This window comes from Euleptes europaea, chromosome 14, assembly GCF_029931775.1.
Source record: "Euleptes europaea isolate rEulEur1 chromosome 14, rEulEur1.hap1, whole genome shotgun sequence".
Taxonomy (NCBI): Eukaryota; Metazoa; Chordata; class Lepidosauria; order Squamata; family Sphaerodactylidae; genus Euleptes; species Euleptes europaea.
The window spans coordinates 6,834,000-6,852,106 of NC_079325.1; the positions used below are offsets into that span (position 1 = coordinate 6,834,000).

Below are 18,107 nucleotides of genomic sequence, written 5' to 3' on the forward strand. Positions count from 1 at the left end.
AAAGTATTTTATGATTATCACAGTGGTACAAGCAAAAGGGCCAACAGAAATAGCAAGTAGAAATGAGAACAGAAAGTAACTATTCCTGTGACCATTGTTAACCATTATGACTCTGTTGGGATAGATTTCATTTTAATTAACAATGCTTTTAAAAATTATCAGTTCAAATGCTTTCTCTGCATCAATCGTATGAATCTTGAAAGATTATACTACTGTTCCTTCTCTGTTAAATGTCCATTTGGTAGGAACCTAGATGTAACAAATGTATGTAGGTATTTAAAACATTTGTATACTGCCTTTTCACCCAGTTCAGGGTTCCCAAGATAGTGGTCAAAACATTAAAACAAATTTTAAAATGCATATATAGATAAAACAATACAACAAAACACAAGTACATACACACATACAAAAAAAAAAAACATGAACAGGAAGGAGGGTCACTGAGGGAATGCTAACCAGAACAAAAAATTCACTGTGGTTAGCCTTGTTAGTCTGACTGCAGTAGTAGAAAAGAGCAAGAGTCCAGTAACACCTTAAAGATTAACAAAAATATTTTCTGGCAGGGTATGAGCTTTCGTGAGCCACAGCTCACTTCTTCAGGAGTGTATCTGAAGAAGTGAGCTGTGGCTCACGAAAGCTCATACCCTGCCAGAAAATATTTTTGTTAGTCTTTAAGGTGCTACTTGACTCTTGCTCTTTTCTACCAGAACAAAAAAAGTCTTTACTGGCTGTTGAAAGGCAGTGATTGAGGGGAACAATCAAATCTCCCTTGGTAGGGAATCCCACAATTTTGGTGCCACCACTGAGAAGGCCCTTTTTGGGTTAGCACCCATCTAATGTATATATTGTAAGCAAAAACAAGTAGTATACCCTTGCACAATTAAGAATGGCATTGGCAATTCAGAGTGCTGGAGCACAACCAGAAAAACCTGGATTCAAATCTCCAGTCAGTCTTGAAGCACACTGGGTGACCAGGGCCAATCAGTCTAACCACCTCACAGGGCTATTGTAAGAATAAAATGTCGAAGGGCAAACTTCATCCACTGCCCTGAACTCCATGAAGTAAGGTGGGATATAAATATTTTAATGAACAAATAGATGGGAGGAAACAAGAGCATTTGTTATTAATACAGTCCTAGAAACTATTGGAGGTGTTGGAGGAGAGTGTTACGGATTCCGTGGACTGCCAAAAAAAAACCCAAATCAGTGGGTTATAGATCAAATCAAGCCTGAACTGACCCTAGAAGCTAAAATGGCTAAACTGAGGCTATAGTATTTTGGTCACGTCATGAGATGACAAGAGTCACTGGAAAAGACCGTCATGCTAGGAAAGGTTGAGGGCAGCAGGAAAAGAGGAAGACCCAACAAGAGATGGATTGACTCAATAAAGGAAGCCACAGCCTTCAGTTTGCAAGATCTGAGCAAGGCTGTCAAAGATAGGACATTTTGGAGGACTTTCATTCATAGGGTCGCCATGAATCGAAAGCGACTTGGCGGCACTTAACACACACACACAGAAACTATTGCAGACTTTTTTCTGGCATGCTAAAAGACATTTGGCCCTGACCTGGATGGCCCAGGCTAGCTTGATCTTGACGGATCTCAGAAGCTAAGCAGGTTCGGCCCTGGCTAGTACTTAGATGGATGACCACCAAGGAATACCAGGGTCACTATGCAGAGGAAGGCGATGGCAAACCACCTCTGTTAGTCTCTTGCCTTGAAAACCCTACTGGGTTGCCACAGGTCGGCTGAGGCCCCTCCCCTCCCCAAACTCCAAACTCTCCCGGCTCCACCCCCAAAATCTCCAGGTATTTCCCAACCAAGTGCTGGCAACCCCAACTTATGCCTTCAATTGGCCCGATAGCAGTTCTTTTAGTTACATCATGGTTTGAATGCATGTATGTTGAAGAGACATTTTTAAGAAGCCCTTCTGCATTTGAACCAGTTTGGATCTCTTAGGAAACATTTTAAAGAGTTTGGTTCCAGGGTTACATGGCCCTTATTTAGAGCGTGCATCTCCTTCCCTTTAACTTTAAATCCTTCAAGACGGCTTACAACCAAGGCTAGAATATTATGCGAGCAATAACAACACCTGTTTAATGTTGCTTGCGGTACAAATGTATAGCAATCCATCACAAAAGAAAAATGGGATAAGAGATGGTGGTGTGCACAATCCATCTGCTTCCCTTTGTGCAAATGTAAAAGACATAATCTGTAACATATTATGTTGATGGCATTTCTTCTTTTGTAAGTATCAATCCAGGAGTAGCTGAAGAGGATATAAAGCTTGAGGGACATTATAGCACACGTGGTAGTCATGTGATAAATTGCAACAGTTCCATAGAGAGGCATTTACCCCCATAGAGAACTCCTTAATCTTCAAAGTACCATAAACAAACTCAAACAGATTGCTTCTCTGGGGAATCACAAAGAACTAAGATGTATTTTAAAACATTTTGGTACTTTTCCTGTTAGTGGCAAAACTTATTATTGATACATTTTGGAAGGGGATATATCCTGCAAACTCTCAGGACACTAAAACCATTGATCAGTACATCACTGGTCTCAGCATTAAGGCAACAAGTAACCTCTGGCAACGATAGTAACCAAGAAATAAGAGCAGTATAAAGAGTAAAAAGGAAAACACTGAAAATGGCAAAATGTACAATAAAAATAACATTAAAGAAGAGTCCGATAACGTCAGGCACTAACATTAAGTGAAAGTTAACACAACCATCACTGTTCAGCTTTGCAGAAAATGACACACTAGTGGCAAATATGGCAAATAAGTAGAGAACAATTTGTTTATACTAGTCTCACAAAAATAAGTTATATGTAAGTTATTAAGTTATTATGTGGAGCGCTACTTCGATATTTTTTTTTGCTGATTTCTGAATCGATGGGGAAATGTATTCTTTTTGCACTTTCCTTGGCTGATATTTATATGCCTGCAATTTTCACTTCATGAAGAGAACGTGTCATTATTATAAATGCCTTGTTTTGGTGCGATCGTTATATATATTTCTGTTTATAGAACATAAACTTCAAGATTTTAAAAATGTGAATAAAACGTAAACCACTCACAAAGCTAAATAATTAGAATAACAGAAGAGTCCAAGGGAAAGTCCCCTGTGTGTTTCATTAGTCAACTCTTAGACCTTGTGAAACATTCAAGGCTTCTTGGGTCTCACTGCAATGATAAAACTGTGCCCGGGAGTGCACAATTTCATACTGACTGAATGTTCTTCCGTATAGAAAATGCCCTGTGGTCAAAAAACTGGCAAATATGGAAGAAGGCTGTGCTAGAAACTCTAGCATCTAGTTAGTTTATATGTCGGTGTTTTTCATTTTTGTTTGTTTTGCATGAAGTGGGACAGTCCAGACACAGGGGTACATTACCACCTCAATAAGTAGCAGACCCAAATGTTGTTGAGGGAAAGAGTCGTTGATTCCAGCTCTGATCCAAATACAAAGTTTTGCTAGAGTCTGGAACAGTTATCAACGATTGAATCTGTGTAGCAGCATCAGAAAAGTGCAGGCTTTGGAGAAAGATTCTCAGATACTGAACAGATGAAAAAGCCCTTGGGACCAGAGAGGTTTCAGAAAGGGTGTTGTTGTTGAGACACAGCTTTTGGAAAGTGACATTGCATTTATTTCCTTGCTCTAGGTGTCTGTCTGCCAGGAGATGGTGACAGAGCTGCGGAGCATCATTCTCTGCAAGGACAGTTTCCAACCTCGTCGGAGGCGAGCGGGGGTTATACGAACTCGTCCTGTTATCCAAGAAGAACGGAGAGCCCGCACCACCACTACGCTCAGCAACGGCAAGCTCTGCGGTGGGGGCGACCCGGATCCGCTGGCACAGAGACTGGCCCAAGAGGCTGCCCTGGTAGCTCGAGGCTGCACACACATCAGGGTGTGCCCCGAATGTCGGCGGTTCCAAGGCCTCCGGGCACGGCCGGGACCCGGGTCCCCTGCGCAAAGTGACGAGAGCTTGGAATGGGAGAAAGTTACAAACAGCAGCGAGCCCGAGTAAGGGCGGATAGGGGTGCAGCAGAAGCTAATGTTCCATTTTACAGAACATGAGACTTGTACACAGTGTTGAACTATTTTTAAATTAATAAAGCAGTTGCCCCCCAGCTTCCCAAGGGCAAATCAAAGCTTTGGGCTGGGGGGATGAGCCCAATGGAACTTTTGGTTACCTGTCTTGTATGAGAGAGTGTCTCATCTACCTACATTCGGAAGCGCTTGAAGCCCCTCTGGGCTGGGCTTCATCCTGGGAGGGCCTGTCCTCACCAGCTTCCCACGCAGAAACCAGAGGTATGCATAGGGAAGGTTACTTAGGATGTAACCAGACTCACAGAGATGAAAAATACACTACCCTAAACCGGGTGATAAGATAACGCTGCCACCATACAGACTTCACAGAGGGGATTTCTTTGGAGGTGGGGGAAGGGCCATCTCTTTTATTTTGGTAGTTCAAGACCTAGAGGGGTCCAACACCAGGTGAGTTCATGAGCCAGACTCATACATTCTGAAAGGGGAAGGTTATGGATAGAGGGGGCTGACCTCAAGGGGACGGTTCCACATGCATGAAGCCACTGACAAAGGAAAATCCACTCAAGGAGTTATAAATACCAAAAACCAACTAACACCAGTTGAACTCAAGAGGCCTTCAAACAGAATGTCAAGGGTCCTGTCTTCTTTTTAAAAAACATCTTCCCTCTTACTTTTTGTGTGTGTGTGTGTGTGTGTGTGTGTGTGTGCTTGCACTGGTTTTGAGAAAACTAACCAGCGGCAGGACGAAGTTGTGGGGATGAGGGGGGATTCTGCCTTCTCCCACCAGCAGAGGGTGGTAGACGTTAACTATCCCAGGTTGTCAGCTTCTGATATACCATCTCAGCACTGTTTTAAGACAATCTCACAGCTGGAGACTGATATCCATGATGGTCTCAGTATTTTTTTTTTTAAGTATCACCACCCGCCAGTTCAACAGATCCACTTCTGATCCACCAGTCTAGTAGTTCTACTACAGACCAACATGGTTACCTTCTGAAACTAACTTCTGATCCAGACGCCGCCTTCTATCTGAGAGTCTCTTTGCTGATAAAGGTCCTTGAGTGAAGGGTCTTGGGCACGATGCCCAGGGCATTTCTTTAAAGGTTCAGTGGGCAGAATTGGTCAATGGTCAGGAAATCCTTCTTAGCAGCAACTCTGCAGATGTGAGTTTTTCCATGGGAGAGTTTAATTTCCTGATTTCTATGCAATTTCTGATTGTAAAATAAGAAGAAGATCAAGAAGGAGGCGACGAACAAACAAGGTCAAAGAATATCCTGTTCTTGGTTTTTCTTTTTCTTTTTTTGAATGTACTGAATAAAATACATCCTTCTATAAATATAGATCTTTATACCCATGATATTCAGAGGTAGCTGGTGTCCCAGATTACCAAGGGGAAAAATCTGTAGTTGCCTATGGCAAATGCAATCTATTAAATTGCTTCTACTACTATCGTAGTAGTTTGCTGAATGGTCAGAGTATTGTAGTATTGTGAACTACAATCTAACACAGTGTTCAGCACTCTGATGCCCATTGATTTCAGTAGGTTGAAGTATACTTAACTCTGTTTCGGATTTTGGCCACTGACCTTCCTGGGGCTGCACTTGTGTAAGTAGTTAATGCACCAAGCTGAGAACTGATTAAGGAAACGGTTCCATTGTGTTCTTCCAACTTATTTCAGGATTTATTTTAACAGCTAAAATCCAGTTCTGTAGTGGGGGAAGGGGTCATTTCAACCACAGCAAAAAAGGAAATAATCTGACAGCATGCAAGTAAAATGCAAAGAATCCTAGCTTTTTGGTTTTAGATATTAATATTGTAACGGAAATGTCATACCCATAGTGCTGCAGCTACCAAGAGAAACCTTTGGGGAAAGAAAAGAGATAAATGATAGCCTACTCATACAGAAAATCCCTCCCTAACTCCAGGTAGCTCTGAATGAAAAGAGAGAATTTGGGGTTGATATTTTATCCTTACTGAAAGCATTTGGCATCTAGCACATGTTCCCACTCTACACACCATTTTCCTAGGCTTGTTATGGAAGCTGGCTAAGAAACATAACCTGCTCATTTTTGGTACAACGAGGGACAGACCCTTAATTCATTTTCATTACAGGATATGAGAACTACCACCATAAACTGACTCATCCATGTCCGGCTCAAGTTCTATCAAACACTCTGCCTCTGATCCCTAATGAATGCCAAAGTTGGCAAACCCCCAGAACACGGTGATTTCGGAGACAGCTGTTCCAGCCCTACCATGTTAAAACCATGAATCTGTGCCTCTGAATCTTAGCCACTGTAAACGACTGACCAGGCTTCACAAATGAAGTTATACAATTTTTTTTTTCCCGGGCAGGCCACAAGAATACATGTCAGGGTAATATGGCAGAACCGCTTGACAGTTCTAACCTCCAGCACAGGGAGACCCTGTTCTACAGATTGCTCTCCAAAAAAAGTATTGCTGTTATCTTCTTGCTTACTCCTATAAACGTTTGCTGTCATATCCCACCTTCTTGGCAGCGACAAGGGGAACCCTTCTGATCATGACTGTGTTTTGTTTAAAGGCCAACACGCTTTCACAAGCAGTAGGGAATATTCATCAAAAGAACACGGGATTTTTCATATTTATTTACAGATTACCCACAAGGGGGGGTGGAAGGCTCCCATGAATAATTGAATCTGAACTTCCTTTCACAGGGGTGAATAAAGAGAAGTCAGACAACTAGCGAAACCTTTTTTAAAAGCTCCAAAGCTCTTGCAAACACTAAAGAAACTCGTGTATGTGGCTGTGTTGGCAAATGTCAATTTAAATCACTTTACTTTTAAACAAATTCCACATCAGTTTTTTTTAATCTGTTGTTAAATCTTTATTGCTATAGCGGCTGCATGTACTTTTCACTGGTAGCTTCTGTTCTTCACCTGGTTTCCCTCTTGTGTAATACAGTTTGTGCTGAGAATGGGTCCTTCCATATTTATTTGCTAGGCTGGCAATAATCATAACCCTCTCGACAGCTATTTAGGCAGAAGGAGGTACTGTCCAGTACGATAGAGTTCATTCAGCCGTTTTGCACTGTCTGATTTAAAACGGGAGGAAAACGTGCTATTGGGTGCTCCGAAGGGCATAAGCACAGGCACATGAGTACCTGATTATTTTCTGGGTGGCTTGCTTGGGATCATGATCCAGCATTTATTCAAGTGCTTCCTTGTACGGGCTGATAAGAAGTGTAAGCTTGATCAGTAGGGTTGCCAGCTCTGGGTTGGGAAATACCTGGAGATTTTTGGGGAGGAGCCAGAGGAGGGCGGGGTTTGGGGAAGGACGGGACTGCAGTGCCATAGAGCTCAATTGCCAAAGCGGCCATTTTCTCCAGGTGAAATAATCTCTATTGGCTGGAGATCAGTTGTAATAGCAGGAGATCTCCAGCTACTACCTGGAGGTTGGCAACCCTATTGACCAGAAAATATGCAGCCAGTAGGGTTGCTCTTGCACATTATTTTTTGTTCTTCAGAAATTAATCCATTTTTGTACTTTGGGGAAATTGTCCTTAATTTTGGCACTTCTGGCTGCTGCTGAAAGCACAAGAGCACGGCCAGTGAAGTAGTGGCAACATAAGCAATGTGCCTAAGGAGTGTATAAATTGCCATTAAAGAAATTTGGTTTTCAAATGAGCTGCCAAGCATGGACAACTGCAAGGGTTGTCTCCTCTGCGTTGGGAAATTCCTGGAGATTTGGGGGTACAGCCTGGGGAAGGCGGGGTTTAGGGAGGGAGCTCTGGGGGATATGATTCCATAGCATCTACCCTCCAAAGCATCCATTGTCTCCAGGGGAACTGATCTCTGTCATTTGGAGATCAGTTGCAATTCTGGGAGATCTCCAAGCCCCACCTGGGGGGTTGGCAACTGAGTAACTATAGTGTGAAAAATGGATGGAGACTGCTGGAACAGAGTTACAAATCAATCCTCATTTAGCTCTCTCCTTTTATTATTGTGTCTTTAGGCTTCCTTGCCCATTGCTAAACGTTTTGCATCCAGCTCAGTATATCCAAGTCCTTTTTGTCATTTTAATCAGTTCTCGCAATAAAATGGAAACCAATTCCAAAAAAAAATAGTGGGATAATAAAACGCACTTTTGGTGAGGAGAGTTTCTTTGATGCCACAACAGGCATGCTCTCTTTGTCCTCCAGCAGAATTGCTGGCACTGGGGAAGCGGGGTTTTTTATGTCCTCTTTCCTTTGACCAGCCCCACTCACATGCAAATGAAGTTCACGGTTTTGTCATTTGAAATGCACTTTCCCAGAATGCCTTCCTATTGATAAAACGGGGTAATTCTAGTAAGATCTCTCTCCAGATCCCCCCACCCCCGGTGGGAGCAGAAGATTAGATCAATTCAAATATAATTGCTTTATTCCTTTTAATTGTTTCACCACACCTGCTGTCCATTACAAGCCTTCAGCTTCAGAAACCCCAAGAGGATTTCAAATTCCTCTGTAGCTAATTCTCCTCCCTTGCTCCATATTAGAATATCCGTCCTGGGGCATTGCCAAGTTTGGCTCTTATGCAGGTTAGGTGAGACTCCAAAATGATGACTAAGATCCTGGGAGCCCGTTCTTCTAATGAATGTTTTATGAGTTTTGATTTCCAAGCCAGTTAATTCGCTATAGCTCTAAAGGGATATAATTTTTCCCCTAGGATCTAGCCCAGGAATTTGGCTTCTGAAGGCATTAATGTATTGATGAGGGGTCGCAAACCGCCTCCAAACTCCATGGGTGCCGTTACTAAGATTTCTGGTTCTATTAACTCATCCCAGAATCATTTCGCAGTTTCAGAGTTTATGTGGAGAGAGAAAGATCACAGCAATAACAAGGGAGGTGGGACCGATCCTCTATTTAGGTCAGCACATCTAGTAAGAACAACTACTTAACCATTTTTCGGTGGTTTCTTAGAAAGAACAGCACAATGGCCTTTTCACACAGTGAAAGAACATACAAGCTCCTTTCATTCTTTTCTGCCCTGTTTGGTTACTTTTAACAGTACATTCATTTGCTTTTTCTACCAGCTCACTTCTAGGGTCCTTGACAGCAAATGCAGACCAATTCCTCTGTCGCTACGATTGGCAGCAGCTTGTTGATTTGAATAGATCGTCATGGTTTTTATGCCAGCTGAGAACCTGATTCTGTGTAATTAAGGAATGGACTCTAAACTCAGACCAATGCAATTGTTAAAGGTCATGGGATTTAATGTGACCTCAACAACAGGTTGGGCAGGTGAAGACAGGGGTGGCCTTCAAGCTACAGGCTCTGGGTTCAAATCCTTTCCAACTGAATGGATAGCCAGAGGCATATCACTATCTCTCGGCCTCAATTCACTGTCTACAAAAGAGAAATTAGAAACAGAATTTTCATAATGATAGAATTCTGGAAAACCGAAGCACGTTAACTATTCTCCGATTCAATTCCCTACCCCAAACAGAAAATAACCATTACTTACATCACAGCCCTACTGCAAAGAAAGATCAGAAATGCAGAGTAATAGCTTAGTACACCTGAATACACATGAAGCTGCCTTATACTCAATCAGACCCTCCTTGGTCCATTAAAGTCAGTACTGATGAAACGGCATGCATAATCAACACAAAGACCCGAAGTGATCAGAGGGGTGATGGCGAGTGAAACAGCCATGCATAAAAGACCAACATGCTCATTTTAAAAGGCACCTGGTTAAGCAGAGCTTCTGCCTGAAAAGCTGAAGGGTTGCTATTAAGAGTTATGCACAACCTCACTCCCTGACAGTTTTTTTTACTGGCTCTCTCTCCCTCCTGTGACAGCCATTTTTAGTTGCTCCCACCAACCAATGTCAGTATTCCAAATTTGCCCGCAGGCTTAAATATTTTGGGGACCCCCTTCTCTACGCTGTCAGGCTGCACAAGACCAAATCCTAGGATTCAGCTGCTAAAGTTCCAGATAACTGTGAAGAGGAATCATCTTTAAGTAAATGTTGTAGAAAATTTAAGGTCAATGTGATGGCAGATGATGGATTACAAAGCACTTTGAATATTTAAAAGCTCTTGATATGCATTTCAGAAACATGGTAAGAATAAAGCTTTTATAAAATCTGCCTAAAAAAGAAAAGAAAAGAAAGTTAAACCATGGCAAGGGTTGCCAGCTCCAGGTTGGGAAACAGCTGGAGATTTTGGGGGTGGGGACTGAGGAGGGCTGGAGAAGGGAGGGGCGCGGCAGGACTTCGATGGAGTATAATGCCATAGAATCCACCCTCCAAAGCAGCTATTTTCTCCAGGTGATCTCTGTCGCCTGGAGATCAGTTGTAATAATGGGAGATCTTCAACTGCCACCTGGAGGTTGGCAACCCTAACCATGGAAGAAAGACCAAATGTTTTATTCAAACTTCCTGCTAAAGAGACTAACGGGGCAACTTTTCTTCAAAGAAGGCGGGAGCTGAAGCACTTCAGTTCTAACTCAGTTCTCGTAAAGAAACAAATCAATGTGCATAAACGTGAGCCAGCTTGGAAAACCTAAAGAGCCATAAATCCTCTTAGAAGGCAATGGATCCAAAGTGATTGACTATATTTTGAGAGCGCCAAGCAATGCGTATAGATTGATTTCTCAGAAAGGCCTAACATTGGCACAGCTGTAGCCATGGGCTCTTTCAGAGCTCAAAAATATTTCTAGTCCCCAGTCTTGGTGTCAGCATCATTCTTTATGCCAACATCTTTATAAGGTGCCAGGCATTTGCAGGACTGAATAACTCTTTCAAATCCCCTAGTGCCAGACTCAAATTTATGGGCGGAGTCATAGCTCAGAGGAAGAGCACATGCTTTGCATGTATAAAGTCCCTCACTCAATCTCTGCCCTTTTCAACTGACGACAGCAAAAAGCAGGGTCGACAAAGACCTTGGAGGCATAAGAACATAAGAAGAGCCTTGTTGGATCAGACCAGTGGTCCCTCTAGTCCAGTCCAGAGGTGGGGAATGTCACGCTTAAGGCCAGCGAAATCATTTGGTCTGGCCCTTCGTGGGTCCTGGCAGATCTCTAGCTCAGAAGGATCTAAGACTGGTGATCTGCCCTCTCCCGCGGACAGGAATAGCCTCTATTCAAAGCAGATGTGAGTTTGTTTTGCTGAGAAAAGGAACCTTCTTTCCCCCTTGCAGAAGAGTCCTTAGCTATGGAGCTGCTAGGACTGCCCAAGTAACTGTGTTAACCCTTTCCCACCCGGGCCGTGGAGAAATGTATTCCCTCTGTACTACAAGAGGGCTGGGGGGCGGAAGTGGCGACAATGGAGGGGTTAAAGGAGGCAGGGCCAGAATGCGGGGGGTGGTGGTGTGTGAGTTCTTAGCCAGTGTGTCCTCATTTCATCCCTCCAGGAGGAGGTATCAGGAGCCGGCTGTAGAATCCGGCCCCGACCATGCGGAGCAGGAGCAACTCCGGCGTGCGGCTGGACCGCTACGCCCGGCTGGTGCAATAGACCATCCTGTGCCACAAGGTGGGTGAGTGCGCCACTGCTTGGATGCCTGCCTGCTTGCCCACACGCGCTGTGTGTGTGTGTGTGTGTGTGTGTCATCTGGGGCAGCTGCCTGCTTGGGGCTTGGTCGGCTAATTTTTAAGTTGATAATTTGGTATGGCCCACGAATGATGAAATAAATATCCAAATGGACCTTGGCCAGCGTGGTGTAGTGGTTAAGAGTGTCGCGCACAGCTTGTCTGGACTTCAGGAGTTTACCTGGTAGCAACTTCACACCACGCAGTTCTGCTATGTACAGTTTATTTACAATATCTACACAGAGTCCTTTGGCTGTTAACATTCACAGCTCTGAGCAACAGTATGCTCCGCCAGCATGTATATTTCAGTCAAGAGGTAACTTACATTCACTACACAGACTTATATACACATTTATGACCAATCACAGTTCACCTGAGATGAGTCATTCTGGAAATCCCCATTCCTGGCTGTACAAACTGGATCACACCAGCATCATCACATGACTTAGCTGTCACTCTGATCAGTATGATCTGTTTAGCAAACTGCAGACTAGGCATAACTTTGACATATGTTGACAAAGAGTGGTGGTTTGGAGTGGTGGACTCTGATCTGGAGAACCGGGTTTGATTTCCCACTCCTCCACATGAGCAGCGGAGGCTAATCTGGTGAACTGGATTGGTTTCCCCACTCCTACACATGAAGCCAGCTGGGTGACCTTGGGCAAGTCACACTCTCTCAGCCCCACCCACCTCACAGGGTGTCTGTTGTGGGGAGGGGGAGGGAAGGTGGTTGCAAGCTGGTTTGAGTTTCCCTTAAGTGGTAGAGAAAGTCGCCATATAAAAACCAACTCTTCTTCTTCTTCTTGGCGGAAAAAAGGTTCCCCACCCCTGCTCTAGTCCAAGCATCCTGTCTCAGACAGTCCAAACAGGTGGAGGGCCAACAACAGGCCATAGAGGCCAAGGCTGTTCCCTGATCTTGCCTCCTGGCACTGGGATTCTGAGGTTGACTACCTCCAGATGTGGAGGTTCCCTTAAGCCAGGCTTGTATCCAGATAGACCTATTCTCTGTGAATCTGTCTAATCTCCTTTCAAAGCCATCTAAGCCTGTGGCAATCACTACATCCTCTGGCAGCAAATTTTAATAACTCTGTTGAGTAAAGAAGTATCGCCTTTTGTCCATCTCTAATCTGGAGAGCCGGATTTGATTCCCCACTCCTCCACATGAGTGGTGGACTCTAATCTAGTGAACCAGGTTGGTTTCCCCGCTCCTCCACTTGAAGCCAGCTGGGTGACCTTGGGCTAGTCACAGTCCTCTCCGAACTCTCTCAGCCCCACCTACCTCACAAAGGTGTCTGTCGTGGGGAGGGGAAGGGAAGACAATTGTAAGCCGGTTTGAGTCTCCTTAAAAAGGTAGAGAAAGTCGGCATATAAAAATCAACGCTTCTTCTTCTGTTATGAAGATGACAGTGATAATGTACGTGATGCACTTTAAACAATCAAAAAGCCCTACACAAATGCTGAGTATTACATTATGCTTATTTCATTGTGCTTTGTTTACTGCTAACAATCTGCTAATCCTTCCTAGAGCTGCCAGATCCCTAGTTGATATAAAGTGGAGTTAATTTTGCATTTTTATACTAAGAATCAAACCCAATATTCAAACTGCAAAGATGCAGGACACATGGTAGGGAATCAATGTAGACCAGGTCTCCAGCTGATGTAAATAAAGTATATTTTTTTCTCTTTATTTGCACTTAGGGAGGGATATGGCCTTATTTCTCTAACATCCTATTGGCTTCTTGAAACTGTATGTTGCTTTATTTGGGAAACAGAACATTTCTCGTCAGGGCCTGTCAGCGCTCCTAGGTAACATTGATGGGTTTAGCACTTCGGCTTTTCCAGGCTTAGCTCTGAGCGAACAGAGGCTGGATGTAATTTATTTCAAAGCCGAACAGGAATGCAAATGAATGAGCAGAGAAAGATCGCTCTGATTCCCAGGTGGATGTTGAGATGACTGATTTGTCTGTTCAAATTGTACTGTTGTTCTAGATTCTGTAGCCTTTACTGCATTTATGAGCGTAGTCAGAAAAGAAACCTCTGTTCTCATTTGCAGAACTAAACTAGGACAATTATGCGCGCACGAGGTCCAGATGGATTCCTTGACTGTTTATCTGTTGTGACAGCTTTTGTTTTTAGACTGCCTGCACAGAGGTCATAGCAAGACTCGTGAAATGCAAGTGGTAGTGTCTGAACTGATGCCCCCTCGTCGTATGCAAAATATTGGTGTGACGCTAGCCAGAAAGCTGCTCCACAGAGGAGACACTAGTGACCCCCATAAGTACCAGTTGTCTTTACTACTAGCTCACTCACTAATAATTAGGGTTGCCAGGTCCCCCCTGGCCATCAGCGAGGGTAGAGGGATAGGGCTGCCAGATACAGGTTGGGAAACTTCTGGATATTTGCGGGTGGAGCCTGGGAAGGGCAAGGACCTCAGTGGGGTACAATGCTGTAGAGTCCACCCTCTGAAGCATCCATTTTCTCCAGGGGAGCTGACCTTGGTAGTCTGGAGAGGACCTGTAATTCCAAGGGACAACCAGGTCCCACCTGGAGGCTGGCATCTCTACTAATAGATCACAGTGATCTGGTTTTTAAACTCAGGAAGCAAACATTTTCCCATGTCTTTTGAACACATGAACGCACGAAGCTGCCTTTATACTGAATCAGACCCTCAGTCTATGAAAGTCAGTATTGTCTACTCAGACCAGCAGTGGCTCTCCAGGGTCTCAGGCAGGGGTCTTTCACATCACCTGCTTGCCTAGTCCTTTTAACTGGAGATGCCGGGGATTGAACCTGGGGCCTTCTGCATGCCAACCAGATGCTCTACCACCGAGCCACAGTGAGATCTTAGCTGACACATATCAGGACATAAGGCAAAGCCACAAAGAACCGAGCCCTTTCCTTGACAATCCATTTGGCTCTTGTCCCATTTAAGCACAGAAGGATTTGGGATTGGGTCTCTACAGAAAATAGGGAGCATTGGCTGCTCTGTTGATGGGTGAGAAATCCACCCCTCAACCTCATACCTGCCAGACACTTAAGCTTTTCCCTCTGCCTGCCCTGGACATCTATTTGTCTTGACCCCTTGAAAGTAGATCAGGTAGTCCAAGATGTTTGAAAGAAGGCTAATACTGAGACTCGCGTCCATTTTGTCTACGCCTACTAATTATCAAGGGCCTCGATTGTGATTCTGAATATTCGTTCAATGGGCTGCTCACTCTTGCCTTGAAATAAATGGAGCTTGATTCCAAGTGATGTCTTAAAGATTGAGGGCAAAGGCAGCCCGGGGAGCACTCATGCCTAGCCCTCTGTGAACAGCCGCCTGCAACTAATGGTTTAGAGGGAAGGCAGTCGGAGATAATGAGGAGGGATGCTTACAAATTCCTCCACCGTAGAATTCTCCACAGAATATTCTATTCTAATCCAAGTGATCCATGTCAAGAACAGAGCTGCAAACGTATTCTTTCTTGCCCATTTTTCATTGGTGTGTTCTAGATTTGGGACAGAGAGGTAAGGGACGGATACATGTTTTGACAGGGGAGAAAGTATCTCAAATTTCTTACTGGTGTTGTTGTATCAACGCACACACACCCCATCCCTTCTCCCACTGGCGTAACAGGTCCCCGTGCAAGACCTTAAATTACTACCCTGAAGTCCTCTTCAATGGACATAAGACACCTGGTTGGGGGGGGGAGGAAAGGATGGCTGTGGCGGCCCTGCTCTTCACCTGTGTGCATACAGGTTCTATCCCAGACATCAACGTAGCCCTTCCTGGAAGCACACCTGATCCCAGGGAGGAAGCCCATGAACATAAACGCCATGCTCGTGAATGCATGGATAGACCCAGCCTGCTCCTGCCCATTTCACTTCTGCATGTGCTGATTTCCACGTTTCTTTTTGTCATGTGAAAAGACCGAGATTTTTTTAAAAACTGAAAACGGATGAGGTGGAGCATATTCCCCCCTCAAGATTGAGAACATAAAGAAAAGGTAATAAAAATAAGTCTTATTTTTGTTTTGTTTTGTGTTTACAGCTGTTTAACTTATCGTGTACATTTTTACTGACTGCTTTGCCCACTTTTGGCCAGCTAATTTTCACCTCTGCATTTATATACATGTTAGCATTTCGAAAGTACAAACAGGGGACCTGCAAGACTTGCACTTGGGGGGGGGGGCTATCCTTTTTTCTGCCCCCCCCCCCATATTCTTACATATGTACATCTTTGTGAACAGGTTGGTGAATCCTCTGCCTTTCAAATGATTGTCTAATTTAAATTTAATCTACATTAAAATTCCATTAGGCCTGTAACTGAGGACAGCCGCAAGTGATATCAGTGCTGGCCTCCCTACTCCCTGCCCCACTTGCTTTAGAACTGATATTATAGGGCGGTGGGTAGCCAACATGGTTCGACCTGGTCTGCCTTGTTGTTGGCAACCATCTTTTAAATAATTTCAGGAATGGTACTTTATGGTTTCAAAAGTTTCATTGTTATATTTGTGGTTTTAGTGTTGTTACCCGCCCTGAGCCTGGCCTTGGACGGGGAGGGCGGGGTTAGGAATCTGAAAAATAAATTAATAAATTACTGGCCTGCCCCCTCCCCAGCCAGCCCGGCTGCGTGCAGAGCCACTGCCTGAGCAGGCTCCTGGCTTATGCTCCCGCTCCCTGCCTCCCCCGCCAGCCTGCAGTGCTGCCGCCTCCGCCTGCCTGCCTGGCACATGCGACAGTGGCTTCCACTCCTCTGCCCACCCCACAGCCACCCCAAAGGGGATGCTCCTTCCTCTCTTTGGGGGGCATTTAAGCCCCCCTCCATTTCGGGGGGGGGGGGTGTTTCACATTTTTCTTGCAAGCCTCCTGGTCCCATTCTCTAGGTTTTTCTATCTGCACAGGGGCCAGGTTCAGAATTAGATCTATGACAGATTGCAGCATGTAGAATACAAATGGAGCTCACAGAAATCAGCAGTGAGTCATTGGAAGGATGGGGAATGGAACACCTGATGAATTGCAACAACAGAACAATGGGTAGAACAAGCACCATTTGTCCAACTCTAACAAGTCAGTTTTGGATCTACGTAAGGCATAGATCTAAAAGGGTTTTTGAAGCAGGGAGATGTCAGAGATCTACTGCCTTTGCTAAGCACTTAAATTACAGTAGTAAAGAGCCATAAGCCCAGTCCTGGAATGCACACTGACTGACCACTCCCTCAGCCAGCATGGTATAGTAGTTAAGAGCAGCGGACTCTAATCTGGAGAACCGGGTTCGATTCCCCCACTCCTCCACATGAAGCCTGCTGAGTGACTTCGGGCCAGTCAGTTCTCTCTGAACTCTCTCAGCCCCACCTACCACACAAGGTGCCTGCTGTGGGGAGAGGACAGGAAAGTAATTGTAAGCTGCTTTGAGACACCTTAAGGTAGAGAAAAACAGGGTATAAACACCAACTCTTCTTCTTTGTCTTCTACGGAAGCTGGAAATGTTGAGCACTTGGTGGGGTTGCCCTATCAGGGCGGCATGGTTAATGGGGGATTTTTGCACCTTTAACTCCTCTCTTAATCCTCTGACAAAGTGAAAGACTTCTTCTCTTGAAGCTTATTAAAGCTCCAATTTTATTTCTCATTATTAAATCATGAAATTGGGCAAAAATGTTTAAATTAAGTGAAAGGAAGAGAGATTTGAGAAAAGATCTAGATCTCTTTGAAGAATTGAGAAATAATCTCCAAGGAGAAGAAAGAATATTTGCCAAGATGCATATATTTATTCTTCTGCAATCATTTCCCCATCTGCTATTTCAAGTTTTTTAAAATTTTAAATGTGAGTCATTGAGGAATGGGGAATTTAAAATTTGTGATCTGCCCTGAAACCTTATAATAGCATGGAATATGAATCAGGACAGATATAAAGGGGATAATGAAAGGCATATCATGGACTGACATGTTTTTTAAAGACCTACTGGAATATATTGCTAGAGGTGAGCAGAATAAAGAGTAAGTTGATAAGAAGGAAGAGGGTATGAAGAAAGTTTGTGGAGAAAAAGATATCAGGAAAGGTAGTCATGGGGAAGGGGGGAGAGAAGACCTCAACAGTAATAGCTGTGAACTAACTAAAAAGATATCATGAAGTATTCCTGTTGTCTGTGAATGACAGACAACAGATCACAATCCAGGCAACAAAGTGTTTTTTAATATGCAACATTTTTGCTCCCACCTGGAGGCTAGCATCTCTACTAATAGTTCAATGTGAACTTTTCAAGGGTGATCTGGTTCAAGACTCAGAAAGCAAACCTTTTCCCATGTATTTTGAACACATGAAGCTGCCTTATACTGAATCAGACCCTTGGTCCATCAAAGTCAGTATTGTCTACTCAGACCGGCAGCAGCTCTCCAGGGTCTCAGGCAGAAATCTTTCATATCATCTACACAAATAGGATGTTCCTGTGTGTGTTTACACTTCCTTGATCAGGATATAGGTGAACAAATTTCTTATCTTGTTCATTTGCTGAAACACAATGTA

The 18,107-nt window shown here is 44.0% G+C and overlaps 1 protein-coding gene across 1 annotated transcript in view; it reads left to right on the top strand.

The window, feature by feature from the left end:
* Positions 1-4,216, top strand: part of GRIK4 (glutamate ionotropic receptor kainate type subunit 4) — a 433,443-nt gene extending 429,227 nt beyond the window's left edge. The window contains 3 exon segments of the mRNA XM_056860247.1: positions 3,668-3,751; positions 3,754-3,794; positions 3,796-4,216. Coding sequence (XP_056716225.1) covers positions 3,668-3,751; positions 3,754-3,794; positions 3,796-4,033 — 363 coding nt within the window. The 3' untranslated portion in view covers positions 4,034-4,216.
* Positions 4,217-18,107: the final 13,891 nt, after the last annotated feature.